General features: G+C 38.4%; 1 protein-coding gene across 2 annotated transcripts in view; it reads right to left on the bottom strand.

Annotated features, from left to right (window-relative positions):
* Positions 1-4,130: 4,130 nt before the first annotated feature.
* GYPC (glycophorin C (Gerbich blood group)) overlaps positions 4,131-18,342 on the bottom strand; it is a 33,198-nt gene continuing 18,986 nt past the window's right edge. For both annotated transcript variants that reach the window (XM_030952829.1, XM_030952830.1), the window contains exons 2-3: positions 12,192-12,242; positions 4,131-9,945 (exon numbers count right to left, since the gene is read on the bottom strand). In XM_030952829.1, the coding sequence (XP_030808689.1) occupies positions 9,749-9,945; positions 12,192-12,242 (248 nt within the window). In that variant the 3' untranslated portion in view covers positions 4,131-9,748. The remainder of the gene's footprint in view (positions 9,946-12,191; positions 12,243-18,342) is intronic.

Below are 18,342 nucleotides of genomic sequence, written 5' to 3' on the forward strand. Positions count from 1 at the left end.
ACAAGTTATGGACTCTGCCCAGCATCTGTGGCCTCTTTCTGCTATTGCCAATATGAATGCAGAGTCCATTTTTGCTGCTCCAGTTGCAGGTAATAAGACCCATTTTGTCAGTAGCTGATGGCTCTCACAAGTTGGTGGCAGATGTTGGTGTGGAGGTCACTGAGGTCTGAGACACACGAAACATCAGAGCTCCTTGTGATAGAGATGGAATGAAGCAGCTGCTCTGTTACAGGGCTTCTGGCTCTCAAATGATCCAAAATTAGGGCATACACGCCTGGGGTGTGTATTAATTCCCTGATAATAAAAATAAATGGTAAAAATAATGGTAAAAATAATTCCCTGATCTTGTTCAGAATGGTGTTACTGGGTACAGTGCAACAAAGCTTAATTTTCTCTATATGGGCTTAGCATTAGACCTTAAGAATGGACATGTGTGTGTTCTGCATCCCAGCAGCTGGAGGAGAAGGCTCTGTGTCTTTGGAGGGATTATCTTATTTTAGTCCTATCAGGAATTTCGCCAACAAATTTTTCCATACTGCTGTTAGGAAAAACCTCCAAAACCAACAAAGAAACAAGCAAAAAACCCCATAACCTCCCCCTCTTTATTGAAATCCAGGACAAACCTAGGCACATGCAGAGGCATTCCTCATGGGACTAATAATGGAGTTTCTCACTCCTGTTTTCCCAATTCATTGTAGACTCTGCTGTCTTTTTGGCTGGGAATTCCAACTTGAGAGAGATACATGCTAAATATACAATTTTAGGAAGCTGTATAGAATTTTCTCAGCAGTTTAATTTGCCATAATAATATCAATAAAATGAAAAAGAGCACTTAGAAGGTGGGAACTTTTGTCTGGACTTGGAGCTAGACAGTGAATGATTATATACATTTTCCCATCTCCACCTTAAATACAATTCATAGAGAGAGAAAGGGCAAGACCCTGTAAGTCACTGCACAAAAGAAATGTTTATTAGCTAAAATGACACAAACACATTTCATGAATGCTCCTGCAGAGGGAAGATGAAGCAAAATATTAGTTGCTTTGTGCAGTCTAAACAAATTTTACTGTACAACATAGAACTGCTGGAAAAGAAATTGTTTTAGTGAATAATGACCTCTTATTCATTTGGTTGATTAAAAATGCTTTTTCTTCAGAGTGATTATTTATTTACTCTTTATTTAAGAGAAAAGACAATTATGAGGAGTTCTGAGATTTATTTTTTTTTTTCAGAAACAATTCAACTTTGGCCAAGAATTTAGTTTATAGAAATATATTCTTTGATCCATGTCAGAAAAATATTCTGGTACTGTTTTCTTTTAAATCTTCAATGCCCCTATGCTTTGGGGAGGCAGATTGATCTTTGGGAATATGACCTTCACTCACAACTATTCCATTATGTTCCTCACCAAAAAGCCTGACTAACTGGAGTTTAACAAAACATTTTTTTCAAGTTTTAAGTTTTTTGTGTGGGAAAAAACCCCACCACAAATACAACAGCAGTCTCTTCTCTCCAATGAAGATTGTATCCATGAAAAGGTCAGCCAGAGTCTAATAAGAAAATTCCTAATCCTATAGCAGGAGAGGATGAAAACAGGACTTGAGGGCTGGAACAAAATGAAAAAATGAGGACAGGTTTTCAAAGCTCATGTGACTTATACCTGTGAGTAGGGCTAGGAGTGAGCTGACTTGGTGGGTCTGATAAGGTTTGAAGTAATCTGATCCTGAACTATTTGCTCTTATCCTTGTGCCTGTAATCAATTTTTCATTGCAGTCAGTGAAGCTACAGAGATGAGAGATCTGGTTAAAGTTAAGCACAGCTGCCAGATGTTTCTTTGCAGGGAAGAAGGTGAGAGAAGTATTGAATGAGAAGAAAAAGAGAAATAATTCTGTGGGGGCTTTTGGCAAGTGTTCAGCATCTTGCTGTTCAGGGGTATGCGCTTGCTCCTGATTCTGTGCTGTGCCTTCCATTTTTCATTTTGCTTTCTTGCATCCTGGTGTCAGAAGCATCACTCATGTCATGCATGAAGAAAGACAGAGAGTCCTGAGCTCCCTTCACGGAACAAAGGTCTTTATCTCTTTACCAGAAAACTGAGAGATGTAATAATCTCTGATTCTTCAACTTTTGTTCTGCTAGGTAAGTTGTGCTGCTGCTGAACAGAAGGGAATAGAGATATTTCTGCTCTATGGAAGAAATTCTGAGCACAAGGCTCCATTTATGCAGAACATTACAGGAATATGAGAAAAGGTATGGAGAGCCCTGAGGGTCTCACATGCATCTGTGAAACAAAAAACCTATGAATGGAGAAGAAAGCAAAAAATTGACAGTAAAGAATGGCAGAAAGTGTAATTTAATTGAAATACAATATAAAATCTTATTTATGTTAAATATGAATAACAGGGGGCTTTATTAAGATGCTATTGATCACTCCATTCGGTGTTAGAATGAATAAAGATGATTGTTTCCAGTAACTAAGAATGTGATGCTGAGTTGCATTTCATCAACATACTCATATGTCACACTGAGAAATCCTTCCAAGTGTATTTGGTAGCAATCCCTCAGGGAGATTAAATACTTTCTTTACAAGGTACTGGTCAGTGAGTGACCATTCAGGTGTTCCTGGTCATTAAGCAGACATCAGAAATTAAGAAACATCTCTGTGTATAGTTCTAGCAAGATTAGTTGCTAAGGTGGGAAACCTTTCTTTTGAAGCTGAAATAGAAATGTTAATCAAAATATTTGCTGGGAAACAGATTTATTACTTCAAGGTCTTTCTTGGTGTAGGCAAAATATGTTGAAGCTTTAGGTTGATAGAATAGGTATAAAGCAAATCATATGTATGTGTAAGGTCATGCAATGTGATGGCACTTCATTCTGAAAGCTCTTCTTTTCATGTACTGCCCTTTATGTGTTAATCTTTTCTTTATTCACCTCTTTGTTTCTGCTGTAAGCTTGTAAACTACTGGCCATCCATAAAGGATTCGTTTGGTGAGAGCATACTTTGATAATTCCTTGGCAGTTACCCTGTGGCCAGTCTCCATGGAATTGCCATGCAGGGCCACTGGTAACAGTAAAAGACATCACAGATTTGGGCTGCCAAATTGGAAGCACCTCCAATAACACTGAATCCTGTTGTCTGATGTGGTACCAAGGTCCAATTTCCACAGTGTGCTAGCTAAAAATGAAGGATCTGGTTTATAGTCTTCAGTAGCATTTCTTCTCTGCTCATCTTTGCTTCAGCATTAGAACCCTGCTGATGAACCATTTGGCTGGTGCTGGCCTCTAGTCTACACATCAAATCCTATGGTACACTAAAGGCCTATTGGAACAGTTTCTCTACCGATATCAAAACTGAGATGATCCACTGTCCTTCTGGACCCTCCAGGTTTGACCATTTTTAGGTACCATCTTGACCCAATAACAAATTACCTGAAGAGTTTTTCTCACTGACAGGAGTGGTCTTTGAAAAAGGGCTTGGCAGTGGCAAGATTGTTAATGGTTGGACTTGATGATCCAGCAGGGTTTCTTCAGCTTTAACAATTCTATGATTCTATTACAATACTTGTTACACCAGACATATCCTCTCAATACTCTTTAACTGGGGATATATAAAGATAGAAGATAAGTTGTATGGAAAGTAGGAAGAACAAAGCAGCAGTATTCACATTTGGTAGCAGCTGGGTGGAAGGCAGGTCAGCCAACAGCAAATAGCCATTAGATGTTTATAATCTGCCCAGAATTTTTAAGAATACCCTGCCTTGGATCACAGAGCAGGGCACAGGTCCACACTGACATCCACAGGGTAGTGTTTCTTCAGAGAGAACAATTGTTTGATTTCTCATTTGAAGGTTGACTCCTTCTTAGATCTATCAAAAGCTTCTCTGGCTTTTTAATGCAAACACCAGCAGTATATCTTTTAGGGTTTGTGTGCTCTATTAAGAAAAATTCTAGCTGACTATTCCTTTTTGATCTATATTCACATGAAAGTAACATAATTGGCAATTCTAAAAGTTTATGATGTTTTGAAAAAGAAGAAAAATATGAGAAGAGCCTTTTAAATGCTGAAAATTAGAACTTTAATTATAAAGTTATTAATTTCTTCATTTTTTTTACATTCAAAATATAGTAGATTTACACCATCAGTGTATTAATAGCTTTGGTAAATACAAACATTATAGTCAGCTTTAACATAAAATCAGCAGTAAGCTTGGGATGCTCTTTTGCTCCATTCTTTTCATAGCAATGCTGCAATCCAAATAGACTTTAGTACAACATATCAGATATTTTCCATCATACATACAGTTTGAAACAACAGAAAAGGTGTAAAGCCAAGAAGTTGTGCTGAAAGATCAGCACTTATAAAGATTGCATTTTAATTTAATGTGTTTCTTTCTGACCTGTGTGGAAATACAATTTTTTTGCAGGGAGGATAAATATGATCAGTGAAATGCTTGTACCACCAAATGCAGTGGGATTCTGTCCCAACCACACAGGGAATGGGCACGTAGCATAAAGATTCCTTATTTTAAGTCACTTACAATACTACTGTCCTTGATTAGAGAAGGATCTCTATTACAAGAAGTATCTAACTTCTTTATAATATGGTTGGAAGTTTTGCTCACCATCTATGTTTTATTTTGATATTGTTATCTTCCTTTATATACCCAAATTTCCAGACATCAGATGTGGGTCAATTGCTTGGTCAAGTATTTAGTATTCTGTCCTGAATGAGCTGCTTCGGTGAGGCTTCTGCACTTTCTAAACATACAAAGCTTTCTTATGAGAAGAATGAGAGATTTTAGAATATGCAATAAACAGCTTTTAATACATTTAATGGGAGTGTCCTGTTCCAAACATCTCATTTAATTCAAAGAAAACATCTCATAAAATTCAAAGAAATTTGTTGTCAGCAGTTACAGTGAGCAAATACACTGATTTATCCAAACAGCAATATCTATTTTGTTTGAAGAAAAACTTCTCTCCATCCCTATTGGCATCAGATTACCTTCTCTTGCTCTGCACCCCTTTACTGATTTTGTCAGCATCTTGTCTCAGTGTTTCCTCTGTTCTGTAAGGAATTTGTGCAGGCTTTAACTAGTGCAGTCCTTTTCTGGTTATCCTGGGACTATAAATGTTTCACCACTTTGTCTGCATTCCTTGTTGAAAGAAAATAGTCCTTTTTATTTCCATGTGCTGATGTACCCCCGTGATCCCTAGATTTGATTTAAGAGAAAACTTGATGTTCTGAGAAATCCCATAGTCCTATTTTTAATAGTATCCCAAAGTGATTTGGTGTTGGTATTCTAAAAAGAAAAAAAATTACACATATGTATATCTCTGTATGTCTCGTTTCCCTGACAAGTGTCTGACTAAATTCTCCTCAGGTCTGTATTAATGTGCAGTGGCATACTGGAACTGGGGAAAACCTGGAACAATAGAGGCCAAGCCCCAGAAAAAATGCACACCAGGTCCATGGTCTGGTTGGCCAGACACACAATCGAGACTGACTTCCTTTGGACAGAATTACTCTGCTGAGCTGTAATGATGCTTCAGAGGCTGAGATGGGCAAACAGCCATTTTTGTGCATGGGAGGACTGTCAATTATGCTCACAAAGTTATAAGAAATTGAGCTCAAGATGTTAAGATGGAATGTCAGAATACTGAATCTGTGAAAACTTTTTTCAAAGACTGACAAAAAGAAATGGTTTAAGGGAGATTAATTTTCCTTTGCAAGGGATTATTTTTATCAGTGAAAGAATTTGAAAGCTTCATGAACCTGCTGGTAAAGCTCACTAATGTCACCAGAAATACTATGTTTAATTTTTGTAATTTCCATATATCTTAAAAAAATATCATGTGTTCCTACAGGATCATATTTATTTTCTGCCTGCCAACTTCAGCAAATATTGGTCATTTTGATGCACTGCTTTCCCATACATCATTGAAAAATTACTTACTTATACTTGTAAATGTGGACCTGTGACTTCCTATGCAAAGTGGGATTCAACAAGTTTTCACAGGGCATTAAGGTATGAGGACAAAATCAAGTGGCTTGAGGGATCATTATAATGATGCCTTGTTTAGGGAGAAACATTGGAGATGGTCACTGCAGATTTACAGTACTGTATTTAACCACTACAGAACTTACAATGCTATTTTTAGACCTGTTGACTGTAAAAATGTGGCATATGTGATCACTCTGTAAATCTGTCTCAGGTCAGATTATTCACGTTTGCTCAAATTCGATGTAGGATTGGCAATCCAGACCTAAAACCTGTTTGAAAATTTTTATTGGCTAGCACAGAGGAGCAGAGCAACTTCATAGATAAAAATAGGTAAATAAATACATAAGTAAATGGCTAATCCTTTGCCATAGAGAAGGCAGTAGAGATCCAGATGGGAGCTGAGGGAGTGCAAGCAAGAGCAGCAGCCACAGCTGAGAAAATGAGGCACCAAAGAGCTGCAGGATAACAGGTCACAGCATTAGAGGGACCCCGCATGTGGGGGAAGAAGAATCTGTTTCATTAATTATTCTATTCAGGAAGCAAACTGTAAAAATAATTTAACCATCAGTGATGAAAAGCTACGGCTGCCAACTGAGATGTGTTAGCGTTGTACACAACATTTGTTTTAGCACAGCATGCTGCTTGCAGAGGGATGTTTTGCTAATTAGTTGTTAAAGTTATAGGAAGTTTGTAATGCACTCTTTTTACAACTAAATTGAATGACTCAAGACAGTAGAGTTAATGTATGAGTAAAAACCAGCAGGATGAGGCCATTAGAATGTGCCAGTCACCTGGTATCATGAGATTTCTTCATTACAAAACAAAGTTTTTCCTGAAGAAAACAAAGAAACAGAAAATCTCCACAAACCATTTTTTCTCTCTGTTGAGTGTGCTTGAGTAATTTCTAAATACACAAGGCCCTGAAACCCAGAAGGACACAGTAAAGAAATAAATTCACTGAAACCACAGCTCATGACAGAAGTGCTGCTGCCCAGCTATTCAAAGTGGCATGTTACCAACAGGGAAGCTGTTCCTGAATGCTTGGACTGTTTGTCAGCCTAGATAAATAGGGAAAAAGGGATAAAGATTTTTAACTAAGCTACAAAGAAGAGATATAGTCAGAGACCAGAAGCTGCATTCAGTTGAGATTTAAGGGAAGCAATGACACAAAGTCTGAAGTTGACTGGTAAGAATTGCCTGAGCTCCTCTGAGCTCATGCTATACCAACAGAAAATCTGGCCTCTACAATTCCAGTGTGGCATTTTGTCTAAATCATAATTTAAAAGCTCACACCCACACCAAAAGAAACACCAAGTCAGGTTCCTGTGTGCAACAGGTATGACACAGGTGTTTAATTAAAATCTGCAAGCTCAACTTGCAAAGGCCAGAATTTCATGACTGAGGAGAGAGGCAGGAATTTATTCCCTATGTCCATCACACTTTTCTGTAAAGTCAATTTTCTTTAACAGTTATGATAATGTTACATGTTCTGAATGTATGAAAGGGGACAAAAGGCTGGTCGTCCTCTATAAGTCCTGCTAAGGCTGGAGGAAAATACTTTGGTGTTCCCACAGTTTTTGTGGGAGATACAGCAGCGCTCAAGTCACCCCAGTTATCTTTTACCCAAAGGAAATATTTACATTTTTATTGAACTGGAGGATCGGGGGTCTTCAGTTTTATAAACTCAGTCTTACAGTTAAGATCAGTGATTTTTTTCTAACACTTGTCCTAGAGAAATAAAATAGTTCCTATTTCAGAGGTAAAATGATTAAAAAATTATGAATATTTTAAAATTATTAAAATATTAATGGGTCTTAGAAGGAGACAGGTGCATAATATCAAATATTTCAGCTCTGTGTTTTGTGCATTTTATACTGCACTAGCCACAGAATACAATGTGGTTCGGCAATGGTATGTTACAGAAAGTATCTTAAGCATTTAATAAATTTGGCACGAGTTTCACATTCTTTGGTTAAAATGCTAACACATGTGGATTTAAGATTCAAAATTAAAGGTAGTGGGATTCTAAAAATAATTCAGAGTCCATCTTCTTCAAGTACTGACCAAAGACTGAAACTGTGATTGAAAGACAAAATTATCTTGTTTCTTCAGTTGGGTCCTCAGAGTCTTACCTTGCTCAGATCTCTTACAGCATTTTTGAGGCCAATGTCAGTAATGAACACCAGAGTCCAGGAGCTTCCCAAGCTTTGGTGCCAAGAAGTGAGCACAAGTGATCAGCAACAGTGTCTTCAAAGCACAGCTGTAGATGACTTTATATATATGTACACACATATATAGATCAAAGCATAGGAAAAAATATATCAACTTGAGCAGAGCTCATCAGTATCTTGTTTGTTATCTTGCATTTCTCCACCTCTATTTTCAGTAGTCCAGGGCACCATGACAGCTGTGGATGAGCAGGTGCAGAGAACAATTATCCTATTTCTGGAGGAAATTGTGGGCTTCAATTAGGAAGCCAACTTACTGGGGTAAAGAAACTCATCACCGTTGATTCTTAGGTGAGGAATAAGATCTTTTCATGTGACCCACCATGAATAAGCTATTTATTTATTTATTTATTTATTTATTTATAATAAAGCATTGATGTTAGTGTAATTCTCTGGTCTAGCACACTGCAAAGGATACACAGAAGCCATACAGAGTGAGAAATAAAGCCAATGGGATGCAGATGAACAAGCTTCTTTATAGTGACAGTCATAAGGTTGCATTTGTGAAAGAGGTACTCATATCTGCACCAGAACTGAATTCCTCTCCCTGCAAAAATCTACAATCCTGCTGGCGAGAACTCAGAGAATTTTCTAATGCAAAATAAATAAATAAATATTCAGGCAAAAATATCTTACATGAAAAAAATGTAGCCGAGCTCCATTGTTTCAAAGGGCCTGCTCAAATCAGGATGCTTTACCTTTTAATATCTATCTATTTATGCATGTGTCCAGAAAACCTACAGACTAATTGGAATCATATTTGTACATCTACTGACTATTGTATACTATATTGCAAATTCCAACATTTCGCAGTTCTCAAGCTGCCATGCAGAGAAAGTCAGTAATAAATCCTTCACTCTTACCTTTTCCATATTTTCCAAGAGTTTTATTTCTTTGAAGTGTCTTTGATTTTTATATATGTATAAAATTCAAATATTATAAAAAGAAATCCCAGTGTAAATTCCCCCCAAAAACCAACGTAAACTCCCCTGTGCCAATAAAAATGCACATTTAAGGGGATGGGAAGGGATATCTGGGCTATAGATTTATTTTTTTCAAGCTAGATCACCTTTATCTAGTTTAATGTTTGTTCTGTTACGATTTGAAATTCAATTTCAGGTAGTTCTTCATCATATCAGAATAGGATGCATCATTAACTCTAAGAGGATGTTTTCATTTGGCATCTGCTATTTTCACCAAATGTCAAGGCTTGACATTTGCTATCTTTATCTGGTTTTGGTGTATCACTCATACTGAGATTTTGTTTCTTCTTATCTGATATTGATTTCAACTGTGACCAGCTGTGTTGCTAATAAAATCAACAGGCAAGTATCTGGCATTTAGTTCTTCACTGCTAGAGGAAAAGAAACAACCCAGTGACAAAAAAAAAGTAGAGAGATACTTTTCATTAGGATGCTCGCCTGTATCCTCGTATTATCCACCTCTTAGTACTTCTGTTGATGCTACATTTCTGATTGATTCCCTCGGGGAAGTCTCCATGGAAATCCTTGCCTCTCAGATGAAATATTCCTTCTTGCTCTCATCCACTGCTTCCTGGAGAGCGGGGTCGTTTTTCAGAGCGGCGTCGGCGCTCTCGGCGAACTCGGTTCCTTTGGCCTCGTTGGTGTGGTAGGTGCCCTTGTGCCGGTACATGTAGCGCACCATCACCACCAGCAGGCAGATGAGGACGAACACCACGGCAGCAATCACACCTAGGGGAAAGAAACCACTTAAATGTATCACCAGTGGTAAAACATGTGAAGTGTCTCACAGCCAGACATCATGACCTGAGTTGCTGGGTAGGGAAAAGCTGGTGTGTCATAAGGGGTTTGCATGTTGCAGTGGCCAGAGTCAGAACATGCTGCAAAACAAGATGGGATGTAGATACTACATGAATACTGGAAAAATTCTCACTAGCTTTCTTTTAAATCAATGGCTTGATTTGATTGAACATATTGGAGCTAAAAGTTCATCTCAAAATGAGGAGAAATAAAAGAACATAAAGGAAAACCAATAGGTTTCTTTCATCCTTCTGGTAACATACACCCACGGTGGGGGGTGCTGCAGACAACCCAACACTGCCTTCTCAAGTGTTCTCAATTTCAGGAAATGTTCAGGGCACTGAGCATTTCATAGGGGACATTCAACAAATAGCAGGAGCTGTGTGACTCTGGAACTGCTCTTTGCAAGCTGCCATTACATTCTGTGCTCTAATTAAGAAAGTTTGATTGTAATGAATGTGAAAGTGACACCTGGCAGAAGGAAGGGGTTCTGGATAGATCTTTCTTGTCCCCTGGACTAATTTCCAGCTATGTGTTGACTGGACAAAAATTTCTATAGATGACCTCAATGTGCATAGGACTAAATGGTGAATGGAAACACTCCTAGTGAAAGAAAGTAAATTCATGATCCTTTTCCATTGTGAAAGGTAGAAGTCCATAAAAGAGACAAGTTCATGACAAGTCCATTCTTAAAAGACCTACAAACTCTATCCCTTTCCTCCCAGATCAAATTATTGACTTAAAAATTCTGAAAAAAATTGGGTATTTTGAAGTTTATTCAACTTGTGTGACTTTAATTTTTTTAACATGATTTTTTGTATGGATCCAGGATGTGCTTATAAACATTTTTGCTGTGATTCTGTATGAGTATATGATACTGAGCTGATTCTATATTCATATGAATCCAGGAATAAGCCAAATATTAAAGAAATACACAATAAAAAGAACTTGAACAAAACTTTCCTAGGGCTTCCTCGGCTATCAGTGTGTGTGTGGGGTCATTTCTTCTAGAAGTGAATTTTATGTTTTCTCAGAAGAATTGCTCCCTGGAAATGCCTACTACTCTGCAGAGACAAGGAGAGGAAGGTGGAGAGTACCTCTTTTCTGCATCTTATACTCAAGATAAGTGGCAAAAGTGGGTATCTCCAAAGCTTTAGGTTTATCAGCATCAGTGAACTGAGTGTGGATACCCTACTGACATAAAACCATAGGAATAGATAGAGTATTAGCAGGGTAAATAAAGATTATAACTCTGGCTTTAAAGATATAGTATATATAATGCCTTAACATTATCCCCAGATTTCACGGCGCTCGGTTCTGGAAGGTAAAGTTACTGCTAGCAGAAATGAAATCGCTTATACAAAGAACTTCAAGTTGAAAATAATATCATGGTTGCAGCATGGGCTTCATCAATTTTTAGGACCTCAGTGGTATCCCTTGACACAAGAGGCTCTAATAGGCTTTAGATGTAGCACAATATTAATAAGCCTAAGGGACTAAGTACAAATCAATTTACCTGCTTCTTGTTCATAGAAAGCTGAAATTAAAGTTACAGGAGATGGGACCTGAGGGAAATATAGCAGAACCTCACCAATTTGCACTAATGATTGGTATAGCCCCTTGTGAATGACTGAAATTAGTGTGTTAGCATGGAAATGAACAAACACAATAAAAATAAAAAGACAGGTTCACTCCGTGAACGTAGCTTTGCTCATTTATTCTGACAACTGTATTTAGTTTAAATGCATGAGAGAGCTTTAATGGAACACCAGGAAATGGAGCGTCGTGAATTCTGCAACAATAAAGGGTCAGCTGGTATGAGCTAACATCGCTCATATCAAAGGTGCTGCACCAGTTCTGTGCTAAAGGACAAGCTTGATCCAGTGAATACTGAGGGAAATCAGAGACTGACTTTTCTGTTGGACTGTTTGGTACTTTGTCCTAAAATGGGGAATGGATGAGGGTGGTACTGCTCAGTATATGGTTTGTGCTCATTATCTCATCTTGTTATCTTGCCAATAGCCCCTCTGGGAGCAGATTTCCCACTGGCCTAATTAACTCTAATTGCGCCGCTCCTGTTGTCTTGTCAGCAAAGTAGGAGTTTTGCAAAATGCAAGAAATCAACACACCTGCTGTTTTAATTCTTATGGTGCTGCTTAGTATGGTCTGCTACTCACCTCCAATAACAGCCACATCTGCTCCAGCTGTGGGGCTCTCCACTTCTCCATCTATAAATAGAATAGAACATAAAAAAGTTAATTATAAAAAAGAAATTGGAGGAGCAGTGACTGTACTGGCAGTGTATTATTTTAACCTGTGAAACTTGGAACTTAATCAATATCTCTTGTTAGCAAAAGACATTTATGAAAATTCACATTAGAGTTAGCCTTACTGTAACAGTTTTCTGCCATCACAGCACTGGAAAAGAAATAGCTAGCACATTATGCAAACTATCATGGCCCCCAGGGAAACACCTACTGTGTATTATGAGCACTTACCTGTAACATCCTCCAGTGAATGCTTAAATTAAGAGCATTTAGGTACTGTGATTACACTCAGAAAGGTAGTTTTGGGGAAAAAAAAGGTTGATGTCTATTTATTTTCCCATTTATGGCTCTTCAGAGCATGGTCTGGATCTTGATTTGGTGCAAATTAATCTATGTGTATTGATTTCAATTAGTATTTATTTATCTGCAATGTCCTGTTTTTAATCTTTGCATTTGTTTTCTTTTCAGCTTACATTTGAAATCATGGCCAGCCTCTCATGTGTGTGGTATAAAACACAGTCCCCACGCAGAGTAAGTCTGAATTCAGTGCTGATAAATCAAATAACATAACTGCATTGTAATTTATTTAAAATTTTATTTAAAATTTCCCTTTGGTAAATGCAGTGCACAGAAAAGTTCTCTGGAAAAGGTGAAAATGTAACTCCAAATCCTTCTCTAAAGTGACATTATAGTTCATACCTTTTGCTGCCTTTTGCTATATCTGTATGTATGATTCAAGGACAAAACACTATCAGCAGTTCTCTCCTTGCTCATGTCCAGTCTCTGACATCAGTTTGCAACAAACTGAGAAGAGCTGAGATTCAAAGCATCCACCTCTTCTCAAACATGGGAGGTGCTTTTTTTTTAGAAAGTAAGAGCGCTTTTCTCTCCCCCAGAGATCCTTCCCACATTTTCTTCCATCTACATACTGATGGAAAGATTGAGCACATCTTCTGTAATTTAAAAACTCTTATTATGTCTATGTCTATTCCAAACCCACTTGCTCAGAAGAGATTAATTGCTTCAAGGTCAAAATGCTCTGTATTTCTTCACACACCAAATACATGCTGCATGCCAAAAAAGCAGGTTCCTCTGCAGCAATCAAACACTTGAAGGTGTGAATTCCAAAGTGCTTCCCAAGCCACACAGCTTGCTGCCAAACATTAATTCCAGATCAAATTATTATCCCCTTAATTAAAATAAGGTTTATGAGTAACTCCCTGCTCATACCTGGCATTCTTAGGTCCTCTCAGATTCAGATAACATGCAGGTGCCTTATCTCTAGGACTTACCATCACAGTGCTTTTTGATAATGGATTACAGTATCATCACTTTGCAGAGAAGTTTTCATTTCCATCTTTCTAAGTTTGCAGCAGAATGCAGTACTCATCTTGAGCTATGGTACAGCTGGCAGAGATCTGCTAAGCTGGCAGAGCTGTGCCCTTCAGCTGACAGCCTGATGTGGCTTCTCTCACCACAGCTCCCAGTTTACTACAAGAACCAGAGCCTGACTACTCCTTTGTGTGTCTCCTTTTGACCACACAGGCTTGCTGTCCTCCCAGACCGCCTTTTGCTGCATCAGCTGGAGTGCCAGAACATTGCAGCTACCACCAATGACCAGACAGACAGTCAAGGTCTGCTCCCCAGATCAGTTTTGGAGCAATGTTGATGTAGAGCACAGAGACACCTCTTAATCCCTGTTTCACTGTCTCTGAAATTTCACTTTGTCCAAAAATAGCTATGTGATTCATGGCAATGTTACAGTATTGCTAGGCAGGTGTGAAAGTATTGACATTGTTTGAGGTTCAAGCAGTGTCGTCCTTCCTGAAATATGGCTGAGGAGCATGCAAGGCATGCGTGGTGGAATGGGACCATCTTCCCTGAGCAGGAGTGGAACAGTGGCTGCTGTCCAGAAGGGAATCCATGCTTGGCCAGGAACCTCAGCATGGCCTTTCTAAACGCAATCTGTGTGAGAAATACAGTGCATTACTGCACTACTGAGGACTGAATCTTCCCTTTCTGAGGGAAAGACATCCAGCTTCCTGACGGAACCTTTAGTTCAGCAATGGCTTTGTTCTTGAACCTTCTTTATTCTGCTCTTCTTCACATGCAGAGTGCTCAGAGGTCTGTGTTTCAATAGCTGCTGTTGAACCTGTTTTGTTTCAAGGACACCTTTTGTGTTATCTGTTGCTATATTGTCATGGCAAAACTTCCTCTCCCTGTTATACTGGCCCTTGTCCAGCTACAATCTGGTTCTGAAAGTGCTTGAACATTTTTGTTATTTACTGCCACTGGTTACCATGACACACAGAAATCAAAAGAGTGTGGGGAAACATGTTTTCCATAAAATTTCTGGCCATCAGAATGAGTTGACCAAATCAAGAACAGAACACACAAATCAAATTGTCTGTTGCTGGAAAGTATGTTTCTAAAAGCCAGAATGATAAGAAAGAAATGCTTTTGTGTCATGACCTGACATTCATCAAATTCCAGTTTGGCTCATAAACTTACAGATAAGGAATTTTTGCAATAGAATGACAATTGCTACCTGTCTCATTCTCATCAATCACATCCTGCTGAGAAGGCAGCAGCCTGTGAAAGTCCCAGAAATATTCCTGACTTAAATACTGCAGGCAGATCTCTGGCTTCGTGCTTCACAGGTGGCACACCAGTGCAACCGACTTGTAGGTTAACATAGCCACTGGTGACTCATTACTGCTACATTTGTTGGCAAATTTGTTAAACTCACTTCTTCGGGCGCAATTTTCCAATGAAAATTGATTTTTATGAATTTTAGTAGTTCCCTCCCTCCCTCTAGTTTTAATCTATCCCCTTCCATTTTGGCTGAGGAACACTTGTTTGAAGCGGGCAGGTCCAGCAGTGAAAATATCTGCTTGAGGTTCAGCACTCTCCTATTCTCATGATGCACTTTTCTGACAGTTGTAATGATTGGTTTTGTTCTATAAATTGCAAATCTGAACCACTAAAAAAAATTAATCACTTCCTGCCCCAAAATTATGACACTGACTTTAAAGCATTTTTTTTGTTAAAATTTACACTTTCTTTATATCTGAGCTTCATTCAAGTAAATCTTTCCAGTTCTTCTTTACAATTCCAAGGACTAAATGTGTTTTGTAGACAAAAAGTGAGGTTTTGGCATGATTTTGTGACACCAGAGAACAGGTCTTTAAGGAAAACACAAAGTATAATGGCAGTCCTGATAAAGATGCAAGACTTATCAGTGAGCAAGACTTCTGCTTTAGAAGCCATGTTAAGACATTCCAACTGACAAGCTGTTCAATGTATATGTTGGTGGAAAAGGGCATATCCATCCCAAATGCTTTCTCCCATTCAGCATAGAAAGCTCAGAGTTTAGATCTTGCTCCTTGCAGGAAACAATACTTCTAAGTGATTCTGAGGCTACTATCAGTGACATATGGAATAAACTTGTAGAAAGCTTCAAGCTTTCTAATTTTCAGGCATCATTTTTGCCTGCTAAATTAGTTTCCAGAAAAAAAAATCCAGTATTTTTACTCTTGGTGGTTCTGCATTCAGGACTTTAATCAACAATTTAAGCACCTACATGTTTAATTGCTATGGATTTACACATGGGAAAAGCACGAAAGGAAAACCATACCTGCAAGGGGATCCCCATTTGGCCCATTTGACAGGAATGCATGGGAATGACCCTACAGGATAGATCTAATCTGCTGGTGTGAACTGCCAAATCTCTACTGTGCAATCCACACGGACAATTTGATGGTGTAACTGTAGACCTTACCCCAGACTTCTCAAGGCCTCTCCAATTTCCTAAGATAAAGTTCCAGACTGATGCTGACAGTGTTGAGTAGAGAATGAAAAGCCCGAGATTACAACTCACATTGTCACGGTTCCCATGCAGCTGTGGGTGATCCTGCATTTGGGAGTTTGTCAGGCTGAGTGAATATACAGATATCTGTGTGTGATAAGCAGCTCTGACAACACAGGTTTCAAAGCCACTCGACAGCAGTTGGGCAGCACTGCTCCTATTCCTGCTCCTGTCTTTCAGGATCTTCCTACCCACAAGCTTGTGCTTTTGATTCTTAACAACCCCAGCATCTCTTATCAGGATGCTCCATTGCTGACTGCTTGGTTACAATCTCAGACAAAGCCTTGGCTGCTAAATTACACTCAAGTAGGTCTTTAAGTGCATTCTTTCACAGCCCGTTCTCTCTCTGGATGTTCCTGTTCATTGCATGAGAAGTGGCTGAAATTCATTCAATCCATGTGAATGATGGGTTGAAATCCTTAAGGCAGTCATTTCCTTCTCAGGGCTTTCCTAGGCATGCAGACTAGGAAACACACGGGAAGAATTCATCTTGAATCAGCTCACCTAATCACTTTATAAAAATCTGCTGCTAATGGGACTTTCCAGGTGAGGAACAGCCCACCCTTACCTCAGTGTATCCAGGGATCTGCTTTGCAGAACCACCCCAAATACTGACTGAGTAGTTGCAGGCAGTGGTGTGTAAGCAGTCTCTGTCTGTAGGCTGAAATATGTCTTTAAAATTTGGCTATTAAATGTTTAATGGTTTTGTCCTAAACATTCCTACTATCTATCCATGCGTGTCCAGTAAACAAGGGAGATGTCCAAACTGAATGATAGTTCATGAATCTAGTTTATGGTTCAGGCCAGATAGAGATGGAATTCAGAGGAGAGTTTTACCTCAGTATTGATCTTTGCTTCTTCCATACATTTGAAAGATAACTTTGGTTACAACAAGACTAATCAAATACAGTTTACTTAGTAATATAGAGGTCTAGTAAATTTTTGTCTATTTTTTTTGCTTTCAATCAATTGACCTAGCACAACATGCCATAATAATCTTGCCTCATTTTTAAAAACTTGTAATTTAAAAAGAAGACTGCCTTTTTATGTAAAGAATCTAGGTGAGGTTCTAATTGCCTCCACTCAAGATGATACTAAATTATTTGATAGGGTTCAGTAAAACATTTTAAACTTCTGAAAGCACTGAGGAGTATATGGAGTCCACCAGGCAGCTTTTGTAGTTGTTAAAAACCTTTTCTATAACTACTCCAATTTAATTTTTTTAATATTCTTTATATACAAATATATTTTTCATAACTGTTCCTTTCCAAGGGGCTCTTTTTGTTCTTTGTATGCTCTTCTGCAGCCATGGTTCCTCTTGACTGGAAAAGCAGGTCCTAATGTGTCCCTGTTTTCTCCACTGACACAGGACTTTTCTTATCACATATTTAGTATAGAAAAACTGATGAAGTCTTAACACGTCCATTGTTTATGCAACTATGGTATGTCCCCCTTGCCCTTTGGTTTATATTTGTGCCTTGCCAACACACTGCATTCATGAGAAAATCATTAATCTATTAACCTCAGCACACCAATTTAATTTACAAGCTATAGTTAGAACTGGTTCACTGCAGCTGCGTCTGTAAAAATGAGTTGAACCAACTTCTGAAAACTTCATGTTAGAAATATGTTAATTGCTCAAGCTGCTCTCTGGCCCGTTACAATATCAGATGCATCACACTGAGGCCATTCTGAGTGAAAAAAAAGTCATTACCTATTTTAATATTTGCCAGTAAGTGTGCAGTGCCCTGCCAGAGCTGGCATCTCTTGTCCCTAAGGGTCATCAGTCTGAACCCATCAATTTGACATATTCGGCTGAAAAAGTCATCACCATCTCCCATTAGACTACGAAACACATTAAGGCTGCTCTTTCAAAATTAAGGAACAGTTTCTCATCTGTCAATCTGGAAAAGAGACAGAATAATTTGGCTGCCACTTGTATACTAAATTATTATAAGGAAAATAATGGTGTCATGTAACAACAACAACAATCACATGATCTTTTGGACAAGTAAATGGATTGTGTTGGAAACGAAAGTTACATCATGCAGATTAAAAATACCTACGAAATTAAAATGCTCTGGGTCCAATCCTCTTGTTATCCCAGCTAACAAGTACTTTGTCATTAATTCTAAACAGACTAAGTACAGTTTCATTCAAATAAAGGTCTATTCAAGATTTTTGACACTTTAT

This window comes from Camarhynchus parvulus, chromosome 7, assembly GCF_901933205.1.
Source record: "Camarhynchus parvulus chromosome 7, STF_HiC, whole genome shotgun sequence".
NCBI classification, from domain to species: domain Eukaryota; kingdom Metazoa; phylum Chordata; class Aves; order Passeriformes; family Thraupidae; genus Camarhynchus; species Camarhynchus parvulus.